General features: G+C 41.6%; 1 protein-coding gene across 3 annotated transcripts in view; it reads right to left on the bottom strand.

Annotated features, from left to right (window-relative positions):
• Positions 1-9,387: 9,387 nt before the first annotated feature.
• The window catches only part of MORC4 (MORC family CW-type zinc finger 4), a 60,327-nt gene continuing 52,436 nt past the window's right edge, over positions 9,388-17,278 (bottom strand). For 2 of the 3 annotated variants that reach the window (XM_007992476.3, XM_073013491.1), the window contains 3 exons: positions 11,150-11,840; positions 10,575-10,858; positions 9,388-10,269 (listed from right to left, as the gene is read on the bottom strand). In XM_007992476.3, coding sequence (XP_007990667.1) covers positions 10,116-10,269; positions 10,575-10,858; positions 11,150-11,840 — 1,129 coding nt within the window. In that variant the 3' untranslated portion in view covers positions 9,388-10,115. The remainder of the gene's footprint in view (positions 10,270-10,574; positions 10,859-11,149; positions 11,841-17,278) is intronic. The other variant, XM_007992478.3, reaches the window with a different exon arrangement.

Below are 17,278 nucleotides of genomic sequence, written 5' to 3'. Positions count from 1 at the left end.
TCAAGTGTACCATCTGGAACTGCCCTCTCCTGCTATGCTGGCCAGCCTGGGCCCCGCTAGCTGCTCTACCAGGAGCATGCCAGGCTTACATTGAGTAAGACACAATACCTCAATTCCAATTCCCTAACTCTGAAGGTGTGGCAGTTCGGGAGACCAATGATTTGGCCCTGTTCTACCCTCACTAGGAATTAACAAAGCCCCATTCATAAGGGTGTTCACTGTGGCAACACTGACAATAATGGGGCCCTACCTGATTCAGCTTAACCAGCCCCTGGATCTAGAGGGCCTCAGCACATAGCCTGTTGTATCAGACACTACCCTTGCACTTCTGAAGTGAGCCTTCTTTGGTGCAGAGACTAGAATGTCAGCAACCAAATCCATTTAGAGGGAATGGCAGCAGGCAGGAATAAGGGTAGAGAGAGAAGGTTCCCTGGATAAAAGCTTAACAAGAAGTCATGTCTCTGGTCTGGCACCAGGAACCCCAGAGCTCTTGATTGGGGGCCACTGGAGGTTGGAAGATAAAACCACCTTGCTGGCTCTGCTATGCTGAGTAGGCAGCAATCTGGTATGGGCTCTGATGACCTACCATCTGGCTGCTAAAGCACTTGCAGATCCACTGATTTTACTGCATTCTCTACATACTCCAGTGAAGTGGGTCTTTTACAAGAGACAAAATGGAGGCCCAGATATGTGAGTAATATCACTCAGGTCACAGTGTCAGAGTTTGAACGTAAGCTTAGAAAGTTCTCACAGCAACATGAGCCCAGCATTCTGGTCTCAGAAGGTGTATGAGGACATATTGCTCTTCAAACTCTTGCAGGCTTCGTGTCCCTGTCAGTCACTGGAATATAAGGGCCTTTGCTGGATATAGAGCACAGAGCTTCCCTTCATCTTAGGAGGAGACTGGCCTGAGGGATCCTCCTACATTCGTTAACCTGGGAAGTTTCAGTGGAAGGAGTTAGAAGTTCATCCTCAACCAGAAAAGCCAGGGAAAACCTAACAAAGAGCAACTGTTCCCTCCAGCTGGTTAAGCAAGAAAGGATTTGCTCTAAGTAGTTTCCTAGAAATATTCCCGACTCCTGGGTCCAGGGCAAACACTTTTCAGTTCACCCCATTGCCTTCCCTCATAAAGTAATTTAGATTAGCCACAGACCTAGGGGATAGTGAAGGCCACTATGTTTAATGCTCCAGCCTCATGGCTCTGACCCTTGCACAAGGAGAGATGTTCTGCCCTCTGTCATTCCTCTGATAATAACGTGACTCATATTTTCTCCCCCTTGGAGCCCTAGTGACCCACTGCTATGTGATTATTAATGGGGGAAGGACTGAAACTGGCTTCTTAGTGGAAAGGCAAGCTCCAACTTTCGGAGAGACCTTTGTCCAGCTATTCAAACAGCCATCTGCTGGCCAGCCCACACTCACTGAACTCTTACTCTGTGTCAGGAAATGTGCAAAGGGCTTTGAGGGTGATCAGAGTCAACAAGGTAAAGTTTGTACCTTGTAGAAACTGACAGCTCATCTACAGGAGATAAGACATGGACACCTAACTGTGGTACAAGGCAGCATATGGGCTGTCCTGTGAAAGACATGACAAAAGTGACATAAAATAGGGGTGTCAAGGGCTGATAAAAATAGTCTTGTAAGTCCCCTTAAATTACAATCCATATGAAATGAGGGCCTGCCACTACATGAGCTTTTGGGAAAAGCATGATGAAAACTGCTTCTTGCAATGGAAGGACTCTGGGAAATTGAGCAATCGGGTGGAGAGGCAGTGCTAAGGAGGTAGCAGGGATATGCTGTGCAGCTAATCCGGAATCCTTCTGAGTTTGCCTCACAAGACCCTTATGTGACTTTAAAAGGAGTGACCCTGGGGTTCAGCCTCTCCTCCCTCATCTCCTTCCCTTGCACAAGACTTTGCAACTTGCTGGGGGAAGCACAAGCAGTGCCCATTCAGGTAGCCAGGGGCCTTCTGTCTATGGACCAGAGGAGAAATGCAGGTGTGGGAGAAGGGAGACAGGCAAGAGAAGAGCCTCGTGCTAAAGGAAGGTGATGAGGCCTGGCAGGGCCAACTCTGTTCCCTCCCACTCAGCCCTGGGCCCACGGACAGGGGATTCTTTCGTGCCTGCAGCAGCCCACTCTGGGACACAGAGGCCCAGGCTGGGAAGTGCATGTGCTTCTCCTCAGCTGGCTGAAGCCTGGCCTTCACCCAGACTGGTCTCCCTGCTCAAGCGGCTCCCAGCTTTGATGAGAAATTCTGTTATCTCAAGAGGGAAAAGAACCTCAAACAGGAAGTCTAGCAGGTTATCTCTCTCTTCTGCCCTAAGTGGTGGCTCACTATATGCTGTGATGTGATCATTGATAAAATATTAACAGGCTGTTAATAGGCACAGTAATGCAGAGGCTATATTCTGACCACTTCCTCCCACCCACAGCCCACCCCTTTCCTGGGAACTGCAGCTCAGGAATTTCTTGTTAACTCTCACCTAAAATTCCCTGCTCTGGGCTTCATCATCCCCCGAGACAAGCAGCAGCCTTTGAGCTTGATAAAGCAGGAAGCCACCATGCAAGGGCACATCATCAGGTCCATTTTAGGAGAGAGCTGCTGCTTTCCTGTCCTCTCTGAAGTCCTATTCCTCCAGAATGGCAGCCTCGCCACTTTACGGGTCACCTCCTCGGGAGTTTTGAAGAAGTTTGTTTGAAAATTCTCATGACCTTGTGGAGATAACACTGAGAACACTCACATGCTTTAAAAAAGATACTAAAGAGGTTAATGGGATGTGATATGAGATGCCAAACGAGTACGAATAGTGTGGCGGACAAGCCAGCATTTGAGTGGTAGCTCCTATTCTCCACCAGTGCTTTCGGAGTCTGTGATATTTGACCAAGTTCTGTGTGGGCTGCTCAGGAGAAAGGCCAGTTAAACAAAAACTACAGAGAGGCTGGACACAGTGGCTCACGCCTGTAATCCCAGCACTTTGGGATCATGACACGAGGTCAGGAGATCGAGACCATCCTGGCTAACATGTGAAACCCTGTCTCTACTAAAAATACAAAAAAAAAAAAAAAAAAAATGAGCCAGGAATGGTGGTGGGCACCTGTACTCCCAGCTACTCAGGAGGCTGAGGCAGGAGAATGGCATGAACCCAGGAGGTGGAGCTTGCAGTGAGCCGAGATCATGCCACTGCACTCCAGCCTGGGTGACAGAGCGAGACTCTGTCTCAAAACAAACAAACAAACAAACACCTACAAAAAGAAGATGCTCTTTGCAGCCTCTTCACCTATATTTATGTCTGGAAATGCCCAATGGAACACAAGAGGATGGATCAGCATCCCCCACAGAGGGATATATCTGATGATACTGTGAAGACCCTACTCCCTTGGTTTAAAGGCACTGAACACTTTGGTTAAAAAAGCAAATATATTGGCTGGGAAAAGAAACACGTTCAGCCACAGATCAGGTATCAACACCAGCATTTGCACCAGTTTCTCAGTTTAGCCTAAAAGGAGCCAGAAAAGACGAGTTCAGTGGTTTTAAAAAATAGAACCAAAATTCAGAAACAATGGACCCTGGAATTTGGGGGAGAAGGGGACTTCTCTGAGTAACACACCCTTTACCAAAATGATTCAATAGCTTAAAAATGGAAGCAAGATACAAATCAAGGAAAAGGCAGACAGGATGAGAAAGGTGGTGCCATCCTCCTGTTGGCAATTCCAGAGGTACCTTGTATGGTTAATTTTACTTCTCTGTGTGTAATAATAAACCAATATGTTCTTAAGTGTCACTTTCTCACTCCCCAAGAGACTTGTCCAACTCAGCACTGTCTGGAGAGGGGGATTCAAAGCAGCCAGTGAGAACACCCGTGGGCAGAGGCCAGCAAGTCCAAGACCTCCCGGAGTGTAAGAATAGGATCTCGATGGCTGTGTGGATATCAGGAAAGCTGCCAAGTGACAGCTGTGAGTGAAAAACCCAGTCAAGGGGAAATGAATTTCCACGTTGTTTGGAGGGATATTCGTTATATAAGTGAACAATTTCCTGATCATGAGGGCCGTTAAACATTGTGTGGGATTGTGAAACTGTCTTCCTTGGAAATTGCTGTTAGTGTGGGCTGGTTTTAGCATTTTCCTATTAAAAGGAAGAAGACAAGAGTAATCATTTTCAAGATAGGCAGGATAGTGTAATAGGCAGTGAGTTTGGGCTCTGGAGTCAGATGAATCTGGGTTTGGATTTTGCCTCTGCACTCTAGCTGGATGGCCTTGGGAAAGTCACTTCAATTCTCTACAATCCAGTTTCCTCATCTATACAATGTGGATGAGAGCTGCCTCTCAGTGTGGTCATGGCATACAGTGGGTACTAACAAATGGGTAATAAATAAGTAGACTGGCGACCTAAAGGTAGGGTCAAAGCCACACCAAAATGTGTGTCTTTAGGGAACGGGGGCAGACAACAGTTATTTTCTGCCACAGATCTGAATCCATGTTATCAAGGGAATGGTCTTTCCCAGGCCAAAACTTCTCAAGATTCTTCCCAAAGTTCAAATATCTTGAAGACTTTGGATGGGTTTCCACTCATAAAATGTGGGAAGCCAGGGGAAAGGCAGACCTGAGAAATTAGAGAGGGAAGGGATAATGGTGGCTCTCATCCAGATCTGTGACCATGTGGATTGGAACAGAACCATGATTAACCAGGTCTCACTGCTAGAGAAAAGGTCAGTCCAAGGTAACTACACACTGCGGTTAACATCCCAAATTTAGGGACAATTGGAGAGATTTCAACAGCTACTTCATCCTAATTCATTAAGCAGGTTTAGCATAGCCCCTCTTGTTGGCATTTCCCAGCCCTTGGTTGATTCTGTTCCTTATGCTTCACACTAGATAATCCACTCTCTCAAACCCTCTTGGGTATTTCTGTATTCACTCTCCACCCAGTCTTGTGACTTTGCTTACTCTTCCCTATACCTGTAAAACCCTCCCCACACATCTTCAGCTTTCCAATCCTTCCAGGTTTCCAGGGTCTATCTGGAAGACCAGACCTTCTGCAACACTTTCCTGAGCCTCTGTCTAAAGTCATCTTGCCTGCCTGAGGGCACAATGGACAGATATATGGAAGGTGTTTGGTATGTTGAAAGCACCCAAAACATTTGCACGGTTTTATCTAAAATTGGGTTGCGACTTTCTGGTGAATCACATCAAAACTTTGGGCTTAGGGTTGGGGGCAAGAAACAAAAAAAATTTCTTCTGGAAGATTTTATTTTCTATTAGAAAACAAATGCCATTTATGTATCTTTGGTAACTAAAGCTTTCACATACATAAGACTAAATCAGCTCTTCTTTCAATTATCTAATTTGTTATCCAAACATGTTCTCTAAGTTTTGATTCAGAAAGTATAGTTCCTTAATGCCCCCTTTGCCTAATTGAAGTCATGAGTTACAGATGTCCATTTCACAAAGCGTAAGTCATTCTTTGAAGGAAATTACACTTGACTTAGCCTGAGCTCACACCTGGCATTCCTCAGTAGACCCCTGTGCTTCACTCTTAATACAGTAGTATAGAAAAGGGTTTGAATTCATATACAGAATTCTGAAAGACATTCTATATGGAGACTGCCTCTGGGAATGAAGAGCTTGTAATTAAGCCTCTGCCCCTGAATTGTTAGCCCAGATAATTTGCAATCAGTAAACCTGGGCAAGCAAATTCTCCTGTTCCCTGGGGCCACAAGGTACCTGGTCTAACCCTCTACCAGGTGCCCATTAGTTCATCCAACAAGCACGCATCGACCTCCTAGTGCCCAGAACTTGTTTCCTAGAGACTTGTTCTGTTCTTTGCTTGAGAATAGCTCCTTTCTTCTCTTGATACAAACTATCACCACTCTCGGAAAAAGTGAACAGATGCCTCCTCAGAATGTTTTTTTCTCCTTTTAGTTCTCATTCTCAAGATCTGGTCTCTACAGACATCTCCTGGTTATGTTTTATAGTTCTCAGTATTTAAAAACTGCATGCCAGGGAGCCTCTAAAAAGATTCAGAATGTTTGTAGTAAAGAATACCCACATTCCTGTTCTCCTTTGGTAGCCTTTCTACCTACCCATACCAAAGATCAGCTAAAGAGAAACACTAGGCCACTGCAGCTCGTGCTGATCGCCCCTTCTAACCTATAGCACTTAATATCTCAGTCTTTCATTTTCCAAGTTGAATGTCCAGGATTTTCATCTACCTCACTCATACTGCATTTATCCAACCCCTTCTATGAACAAGGTACTGTTTTAGGACCCTGAGGGAGATGAAGATATGAACAAAACACAGTTCCCATCATTAACTAATTACCTCCTAGATCCCGGGTACTATGATAAGCTCTAAGATACAGTGGTTGCCAAAAACAGGCATGGCCCTTCCCCTCATGGAACTTACTAGTGAGGGAGGCAGACAGGGAGCATGTATGTTGTATTTACTACTGTGTATCACAAGGCACATAGTCGGTACCCAATATTTATTGAGTGAAAGCAAATGACCAAATATATCATGATAAATTGTGAGGTGCTATGAATTGAGGAAAACAGGAAACAGTGATAGCATAATAGGGAAGATAGAGACAAAAGGCTGCCAGAGAATGCCTGTCTGAGGAAGTGACACACCAAGACCTGAAGGATGGGGACTAGCCAGCTATATGCTAATACTGGAGATGGGAGCATTCTAGTGGAGGGAGCAGTATGGGTAAAGTATGTTTGGGGAGAGGGAATAGCAGGGTAAAGTCTCTGAGGTAAGAGCTCAGCATGTGTCCATAGGAAGACTACAGTGAGCCAGGGGGAAAGTGGTATATGAAGAGGGGTCACAAGAGACAAAGTACAAGTAGGCAGGGGCCTTGCAGGATACTGTAAGTAGTTTGGATTTTATTCTAAGTGTCTGTGAGAAGTCATTTAAGGGCTTCAAGCAGGGGATCACGTGATCTAATTTATTACTTAAAAAAAAAATCACTGTCTATAGACAACTAAAGAAACAAGAGTAGAAGGACTCCAGCTAGGAGTTATAATAACCCATGGGAGATCATGGCAGTTTGGACTAAGACAGCTATAGCAAAAGTGAGGAGAGTCAAGACACACTTTGGAGGTAGAACTGACAGACTTGTTGACAGGCTGGATGTAGGGAGTAAGAGAAGAGGAAAATTAGGGATAACTTCCAGGTTTCTAGCTTAAGCAACTGGATGGGTGGAGGTGCCATTTTCTAAGATGAGGAAAACTGGGAGAAAGAGAACAGCCCCAGGGTGTATCACTGCTTATTTTTAATGAGGCAATGTTAAGTGTACATGTCAAGTAGGCAGCTGAATATTTGAATCTAAAGCTTTCTAATAGGGAAGACAGGACACGGATGTTTGTGATACAAGCCTTGAAAAGTTAAATGTTCACAGAGAAATTTTTTGTCTAGCTGGGTTAATCAGAAAAGTTTGCAGGAAAAAGTTGGCATTTGAGCCAAAGGAAAGATGATGAGGGAAAGCATTCCAGGTAAAGGGAATGAAATTGCAAAGGTGGAGACGGGAGAAATCTTAAAGCATGCTCAGAAATTGGAAAATTGTTCAGTTTAGACGGAATGTGGCTTGTATCTGGAATGTTACTAGATGACTCTAGAAAGGGTGACTGAAGCCAGATCACAAAGGGCTTTGAGCACCATCCTAGGGAATCTGTACTATACAAGGTGGGCAACTGGGAACGCACTAGCAAGTCTTTGAGCAGAGGCATGACCTGAAAAAGTTGTTAAAAAACAAAATTTGGTGACACTGAGTAGGGTGGATTGAGGAGGGAGAACAGGAGGCAAGGGAGGCCATCTAAGAATTTATTTAGATAATCAAGGCATGAGGTAATAAGTTATTTAGGTAATAACCTAAATGTTGATCATGGCAATGGAAAGTTAAACGCAAATGTGGGAAACATTTTAAAGGGGAATTATGATTATGTTAACCTAACAGGAAAGCCAGGAGGAGGCACCTGCTTTTTTCTTCTCAGTATCTTTTGCCTCCACACTAGATCATAACCTCTGGTAAGGCTGGGAGTTATTTTTCAATCTTTCCACAGTGGGATTTAACACTATCAATGAGATCTCATGCTAGTATGGCTTTGTAGTAAATAGGAAACAAAGAGGTAGCTTTAGTATTGAAGTGAATGGACTCACACAGATAGTGGTGCTGGAAAAAGCATTGTGGGGTCAGGACCACAAACCAGGGAATGGGCTGAGAGTAAGCACTAGGAAAGAAGAGTTCAAATTTCCTACCTTCTTCCCTTTAAAGCCTCATTGCCTGCCCTCCTTCCTACTCCGTCCCTTCATTCAGCCAACACTCACTCACATAGGCAGAACCTTCAATGCTCTGAATTTTTTCCTCCAGCAGACTCCCATTCATCTGTGTGAAATCCCACCCGCTCACAGCCCCCATCTGATGAATAAGTCTCACTGAGAGAATGTCAGAATGTGCTACTCTTCCCTCAGTACTATTTACATTTAGACAACTGTGGCCTTGACTATCATAATCCAAATGTCTAACATGAAAATTAATCACATGGCAAGCAAGAGCTGGGGTGAGGTGGAAGGTAAGGGGGCAGGGGATATCTTTCAGTACTCATTCTAATGATGAAGCCTGGATCCGGCCTCCCCTCATTCCCTGCAGTCTCACTGGGATATCTACTATGAATCCCCTTTCAAAGGAGGTAAAATTAATTTGGAAAAGTGTTCTGAAGTAACTCTGTGGGGGAGAAACAGAATGAATATCCAAGACATTTCCTCTGGACTAGCTAATCCTTTTGCCACTGCTTGATCTCACCTTCCTTTGATTGTTTCTCCTCTACTTCCTACTTTTTACTGTTGGTATATTTTTATGTGTTCATTGTTCAATGTCTTTTGAAAAGTATCCTGAACTCTTTGGAGAGTATGTGCTATGTAAACACAATAAAGAAATGAATACAATGTCTCCTTTTACAAGAGAATAAGTTTTACTATTTCTGATAGTATGAGGTTTACCCCTCACTCAGCACTAGCCTGAAGAGTGAGTAGGTATATTCTGGGGGACACCAGATAGATTCCACTCTAAAATACTTCCCTAACAACCCGAAATCCCATTAATTTGATGATAAATATATTTTTTAATTTGAGCCTTATAGGTTTGTTTTTCAAGAATCCCTTATTAAAATGCAAATACCAAAGCAGGTGAACAGATCATGATGTAACCTTAGTTCCCTTTACATTAACCCACCACTTCTATCAAACACATTTTTCACATTCCAAATTTTTCCACGCCTTTGTTTATGCTTTTCTTCTTCCAGAGGTAATGCTAAATTTAATATAAATTAGAAATATAACATTACCTTATATTTTCACATAATCTCTCATTTGATATTCAAATCCAAGCCTACTTGATCTTTTTAAAAACAATTTATTTTTTCCAATGTAAGAATAACAAGTTTAATACTGAAAATCTGAAAAAGGCAGGAAGATAGGAAGAAGAAAACTATCAACCATAGTCCTACCACCTAAAGAACACTCATTGACAGTGTGGCCATGCTCATTCTTTAAGCCTTAATTTAGGTCCCATTTCTGGTGTGGTGCCTTCCTTGAACTTCCTCCCCCAGATCTTCCATGTCATATCTGTACCACTCAGTTGTACATATCATACACTTTTGTGTATAATGTGATGTATGTCTTATGTTTCCAACGAGATTGTTACATCTTCGAAGGCTGCAAACATGAGTTATACTTATTAGCTTACCCCCAAAACACCTGGTATACCGGACCCAATATCTGCTGATTGATTTAACCTAAGTGAATACAAAACATTTCAGAAAAAGATATAAAATAGACCACATATCCAGGTCATGAAAATTAAAGCTTTCAGGTCACCTAGCTTGGTGACTATTGCTTTTCTATTCCTAGACTCTTTAAAGTCTATTTAAACCGGCCTCTTTCTCCACACTAAAACTGATAAGAAGGAGACTGATTATGAGCCAGGATTTACACAGAGATTCTCTATATAAGGCATAAAGGTGAGGGTGAGAGAGAGAGAGAGAGAGAGAAAGACAGACACAGATGTGGGGGAGTGAGAGAAAAGAGAAGAGACAGAAGAGAAGGGTATACAGTCTGGTGCTCAATCCAGTATGTGATTTGCCTCCAGCACCGTGTACAGGATCCCATCCACTTGTTCTGAGTCATACCCGATCTCACGAAGCTCCAAGTGAGGGAGGACAGAAGTAAGGAGATAGCTGACGTGGATACGTAGCCGCGTAAGCTTTGCCAAAGCCCTGTATGAAGGAGTGAGGGGGCAGGAGAAGAGATGATATGGAGTCATTAGCCAACAGAATAAAATGAAGCCCCTTCAAAATGGAACCACATTTCTCAACAGTTATGTTTTCATTAGCTAGAAAGAAGAAAGCACAACACCACCAAGCATAGGGAGACTGGCTGCAGCTTTCTAAGAAGTAATTACTCAATTCTTGGTGGCCTGTGAATTAAGGCTTCCTCCTTTGTCTATGGCCAATAACAGGGGGTCCTGAGGGATGCTTCCCATTAGCACTCACAAGCTGATAACTAAACCCTAGTAATTAACCTTTCTAGGTCATCTCCCTCTGGGGTCCGGTAGGAGACCTGAGCCTTCTGCAGCATTTCCAGGTGTGTCTCTGCTTCCTTCAATTTCTCTTTTAACTCTTCCTTTTCCTCTTTGGTTCTTTCCAGCTCAGCTTTCAGAATCTGGAATTCAGCTTGGCGATAACCCATGTGTTTCTTGCTCCAGTACAAGCCTTCCGCCTCCTGGGTACTGTAGATCACCAATTCATGTTGGACTTTCTTGAATTCAGACTGCCAGTGATTCCTCTCCTGTTCCAGCTCCTCCACCTGCAGTCCAAGAAACAGAAATTCAATGACCCCACAAAAAAACATGCCCAAAACCATTCCTCATATGGTCATCCTGTGATTCCACTATACATATTCCTCTACTTAGGGACCTTTTCAATACCCTAAAATGTGCAGGAAGCCTACTACAGTTACTCTATCTGAAACACCACAGAATAGTTCAAGGGCGTATTTTGTTTAAAGGCCTCAGAACATTAAATAATCAGGGCACCAACATCCCGGTCTCTTGGTTACAATGGTCTCTTATTCCTAGTGGTGAGGTATTACCCTAACCTTTTGCTGGAACAAATTCCTTTCAGCCAAAACACGTTCCAATTTTTCTGTGGTTCTCTTCAATTCTTCCAGCTCTCTCTGGTTCTTCATCTTTGGTGTATTACGACCTTCATTCTCCTCATAGCCTCTTCCTTTCTCCCCAATGGCTGCAGCAGGGATTGCAGCAGAGGCCACAGAATAAGGCACTGGGTTCCAGGATTCAACTGCTTTTCGTCTCTCAGCAAGCTCCTCTCTGTTAAAAGGGATCAGCTGAATGGGAGCTCCTGAATCTCTAACACCTTTGGCAACACCAACAACAGCTACAAAAGGTCCCTTGTTCACTTCCTCTTTGTTTATGCTTGTGCTACTTCTGTTAGATTCTTCTGCCACCAATCTTGGCATCTGATCTTCTAATTCTTCAGGAAGCAGGGACCCCTGGCGTTGGTCTTTGGTCCCAGGATACAGAATTGAAACCTCCCTATTCTGACCTGTATTCTTGCTTGCTTCTGGATATTCTGGGAAAAGGTATGGTGGTGTACTTCTCTCAGAACTCGATTTATCATGGCTGTTCTCCCCTTCTGGGTAGGCAACAGGTGCCTCTACCCTCCTGTAAGGAGCAGGCATGGAATAATCTAGAGAAGGTGTTGTCATCTCATTCTGGAGCCTTCTTCGTTTCTCTACTGGTTCTTCACCTAGGATCCATTTGTACTTACTGCAAGGAGAGGAAATTAAATTGTAAGCTGTCACAGTACAAGTTAAGTATTTTCTGATCCTATGGAACCCCAACTCAAACTTCCCATATTCAGACCGGCTCTAGATGTTACCCACAGACAAGTTCAGGTTAGGGATACAACTTTACTCACAAGCCTCAACCCTTTCACCAGTGCAATTGGTATTAAGGGAGAGGTGAAGTTGAAAGATGTGAATGGGCATCATCTGGGTATAATAGGACTAGGTTGACCTTGGTAAGAATTCTAAAAATAAGATTGCGACCAGCCTGACTTAGAAGTATCCTGAAGATATAAGTCTAGAAGGAAGACAAAAAACACATACCCCAAATCCCCTAACACAAGAATGGAATAAAAAGGCCATAAAAAGCCTAGAGGAGTATGCAGAGAACAGTGCCAACTCATTAATTTTACAGCGTCACAAATGCCTTCCAGTATCAAATACTTATGTACATTTTTTTTTATATTGCAGCAGAACCACACAATTCTTTCACCAGCCCACTGGATTGTGGCTAATGCCCCCAGTTCACTTGTAAAAGTTAATTGAATCACAGGGGCCTATTCAGAAACAAAGAAAGTGAATCAGCCAATTCAAGTCATTTCCCCCTTGTAACAAAGAATTCCCGTGCTCAAGCACAAGCAGACACTCCCTGAGTTCTGCAGGAAAGCCCATGATGATGGCCTTAAGTCACCTTCCATTTCTGGCTGCTGTATGCACTAGGGGTTGAAGAACTAATGAAACAACTGGCACCAGAGAAATCCATTGGCAATTTTTAATCGTGCAGCAGGGTGGGAACCCCATTTTTATCCTTACAACTATTCTGCCCTCTCTCTGGATAACCAAGACATTTCAAGATAAAATCAACTTTCAAATTTTCAATGAGAAAGCATCAGACATATGATTTGCCACCTCATACTACCTCAAGGCTGCCCATATTTCTCTGTATTTTCTGAGAACACCTGTAAGACAAACCAAACTGTAGCTTCTTATAATGCCCATATGTTCTTCAGAAATACAACTGATCTGCCATCTTTACAGATCTTGTCGTGTTAGCCTTAGGTAAAAGCAAAAGGACTTAGGACCTATGTAAGAACAACTGTATCCATCTTTGAAGATGTATAAGGACCACTAGTGATGGCCCATTCAGCTGTGTTACTGAAGAAGACAGCAAACAATTGGTTGGCAGGTCTAAAGGAAAAGTATATAATACTAAATAGCAACAACCAAGCCTTGTGAAAAGCAATTACAGTCATATTATTTGCCTTCTCTTCGTTTTCCCACCTCTAAGGGTTCTGTCCTTAACTATCTTCTCTTCTGACCCTGTGTTTCTTCTCTTTCATAATCTTATACAACCTCTTGGCTATAACCTCTGGACAACAACTCCCATATTCTCCCAAACCCTGACCCCCAGTACTGAATTTCCAACTGCCTGTCACATATTTCTTCCTGGAGTCCCACTGATATCTCAAACTCAGTATGTATAAAACCAACCTTTCATTTTCACCTTCAAACCTGCTCCTTTTCCCTATGTTTCCTATTTGTGTTACAACAGCACCAAACTGTCAGTAATATTTATACAGTAGTTTTATATATTATCAATACTCAAGTTCAAGCTCCCTCTACCTTTCCTGGACTACTGCAATGGCTTCCTCCTATCTCCAGTCTCCCCTTCTCTTACCTCCAGATCACTGTCCCAAGCTAATCTTCCTAAAGCATTGCTCTGATCATGCTACTCCTCTATTCAAAATCTTTATTTATTGCTCCCCACAACATAAAAGCTTAAATGTCTTAGCTCAGTATTGAAGCTTTTCCATGCCCAAACATAGTAAACATTGACTGAGCACTTACTCTGTACCAGATCATGTAAGAAGTGCTTAACATGTATTGCCTCATCTAATTCTTCCAATAAACATAGGGATTATTATCTCCATTGTTTTAAGGGGATGCTCAGGAAGAAGTAAAGTAACTTTCCCAAGGTGGCTAGTAAGTATCAGAGCTGGGACATAATTTGGCCCTAGTTTTATCTCTCATTACTCCCTTCACAAACATCAGTCAAACTGGATGCCCTGTAATTCCTCATGCTGCTCCTTTTGACTGGAGTGCCCTTCTTCTACCCAACACTGAATGTGTAAATCCATCTCAAATGCTACTTCCGAATTCCTATAGCACTTCAAACACTCTTATTAATATGCATCACTTACTACTGTGTGTGTGTGTGTGTGTGTGTGTCTCCTAGGTACCTTACAAAAGTATACGTTCCTACACAGAAGGGAGCTTAATTAACCATGCTAGATGGGGAGGAGGGAACAAAACTTTCACATAAGAGGCAACCAAAAAAAGAACTATTATGTGAATGAGGGAAAACAACTAGATTTTACTTATTGGTGCTATACTTCTCCAGAAAGTCTGGCAAGTCCTTTTAGGAATCAATTGTCATACCAGACTTGTATTCACTCATTGAGTAGAGATTAATTATGGGTTTTATATACTAGAAATTCTCCAACTACACAGTTCCCTCTTATTTCCTTTCTGCTCTTTGTCATATTCCTCCATTGTCTGTCAATTTATGGTGCATTTTTGGTTTTCTCCTTTAAGTATTTTACATTTCCTGACATACACCATGTTTCTGCTCCTTCAAAATGCTTTCTGAGAGGCTTCTATAATTAACCACTATCAGTTTTTGTATTCTTTCATTAACCAAGACAGAGAATGATATATTCAAATTAATATATTTCATTTTTTACTCACTCATTTCATAAATGTTTCCTACTATGCTGAAGGAATAGGCAAGAATAAGGACCAAAAATCACAGCCCGTAATAGTGTATATATACTCCTTCCAGATGATGTATTTTTCAACATCTTTACTGGCACAGAAATATATAAATTCATTTAAGGTGTACAATTCAACAATTTTAGTATTCTCACAGAGTTGTGTAACCATCACCACAACCTAAGTTGTGAAAATATGCACCACCCCGCAAGAAACCTCCTACACATCAGCAGTTACTCCCCATACCCCCACTGGGCCACTACTCTACTTTCTGTCTCTGTAGATTTGCCTATTCTAGGCATTTAATATAAATGGAATAATACAACATATGGTCTTTTTAAAACTTGCTTCTTTCACTTAAATGGAATAAAACATATGGTCTTTTTTAACTTGCTTCTTTCATTTAACATAATGTTTTCAAGTTTCATCCATGTTGCAGCACATAATCAGTATTTCATTCCTTTTCCTAGCTAAATAATAGTCCATTGTATGAATAGGCCACATTTTATATCCATTCATCACTTGATGGTTATTTAAATTGCATCCACTTTTTGGCTACCATGAATGATGCTGCTATTAAAACATTAATATACAAGTTTTTGTAAAGATACATGTTTTCAGTTTTCTTGGGTAAAAACTTAAGGGTGGCATTACTGAGTCATACAGCATTTTGTTTAACATTTTGTGAAACTACTGGAGTGTCTTCCAAAGCAGCTGCAACATTTTGCATTTATAACAGCAAGTGATCCTCCCACCTCAGCCTTCCAAGTAGCTGGAAGTACAGACATACACGCCCAGCTAATTTTTGTATTTTCTGTAGAGACATGGTCTTCCTATGTTGCCCAGGCTGCTCTTGAGCTGCTAGGCTCAAATGATTCTCCCACCTCGGCCTCACAAAGTGCTGGGATTACAGGCATGAGCCACCATGCCCAGTCTCTTTCTTCAACTGCAATGTAAGCATCTAAAAATATAATTTTCCCTCTGAGTATTTCTTTAGCTTCAACCCATACTTTTCATATATTTTGTTTTAATTTTCATCTTTCCAATATATTTTTACATTTCCAATGTGATTTTTTTCTTTTACCCATTTGTCATTTTGGAAATTAAGACATGTGTCATTTAATTTCCATATATTTGTGCATTTTCCAAATTTCCTTAGGTTGTTGATTTCTAATTTAATTATATTGTAATTGGAGAACATCCCCTGTTTGTATGATTATCAATCCTTTTAAAAGGTTCACTGAGGTTTGTTTTACAACCTAACATACAGTCTGTCTATCCTGGAGAATATTTCATGTGCATTTGAGAAGAATACATACTATGTTGTTGTTGGGTGAAGTTTTCTGTATATATGTCAGGTCTGGTTGGTTCAGAATGTTCTTCAAGTCTTCTATTTTCTTGTTGATCTTCTTCCCAGTTGTTGTATCCATTATTGAAAGTAGGGCATTAAAGTCTCCAACTATTATTGTTAAATTGTCTATTTCTCTCTACATTTTTGCTTTGTGTATTTCTGGGGCTGTGTAGTTAGGTCCATATGTGAGTGTAGTTACTACATCTTCCTGATGGACTTTATCGTCAATGAAATGTCCCTCTTTATACCCACTAACCTTTTTTATTCAAAAGTCTATTTTGTCTGATATTAGTATAACCAGGTTTGCATGTTGAATCTTTTCTATCCTTTTACTTTCAACCTATCTGTATCTTTGCATCTAAAGTGTGTTTCCTGTAAATAGTATATTTGCATTTTAAAAAATATATAATCTGAGGCTGGGTGTGGTGGCTCATGTCTGTAATCCCAGGACTTTGGGAGGCCGAGGCAGGCGGATCACAGGGTCAGGAGATCGAGACCACAGTGAAACCCCGTCTCTACTAAAAATACAAAAAATTAGCCAGGCATGGTGGCAGGCGCCTGTAGTCCCAGCTACTCAGGAGGCTGAGGCAGAAGAATGGTGTGAACCTGGGAGGCAGAGCTTGCAGTGAGCCGAGATCATGCCACTGCACTCCAGCCTGGGTGACAGAGCAAGACTCTGTCTCAAAAAAATAAATAAATATATATATATACACACACACACACACACACACATATAATCTGATATCTGTCTTTTGATTGGATTGCTTAATCCAGTCACATTTTATGTTACTGATAAGGCAGAATTTACATCTGCTATTTAGTTTTTAAATTTTCTACAGGTGTCATGCCTTCTTTGTTCCTTTGTCCTACCTTTACTGTTCCTCTTTTTACGTCATATATCTTCTAGTATAACATTCACGAATCTAATAATACATTGTTATAATTATTACTTTATGCAGTGTTGTATCTTCCAAGGAAACCAAGAGAAGAAAGTAGAGCAAGTACATATTTAGAGTTTGTTTCATTAACCTTTTTATTTTCAATTTTTTACTATCTGGCATCATTTCCTTACTCCAATGTAACTTTATTCCCATCCACCTCCTTTATGCTGTTCTTGTCAAATATTTTACATGTGTATATGTTATAAGCACAATGATAAACCAATATATATATGCAATTATATACATATATATTGCTTTGCTATTATTTAAATCGGTTAAGAATAGAAAGAGGAAGAAATATGCTATTGTATTGTGCTTTATAATTAACCACACAATTACTTTTACAAGCACTCTTTG

The sequence above is a fragment of the Chlorocebus sabaeus genome, chromosome X (genome assembly GCF_047675955.1).
Source record: "Chlorocebus sabaeus isolate Y175 chromosome X, mChlSab1.0.hap1, whole genome shotgun sequence".
Lineage (NCBI taxonomy): Eukaryota > Metazoa > Chordata > Mammalia > Primates > Cercopithecidae > Chlorocebus > Chlorocebus sabaeus.
This window is presented reverse-complemented; position numbering and strand designations above follow the sequence as displayed.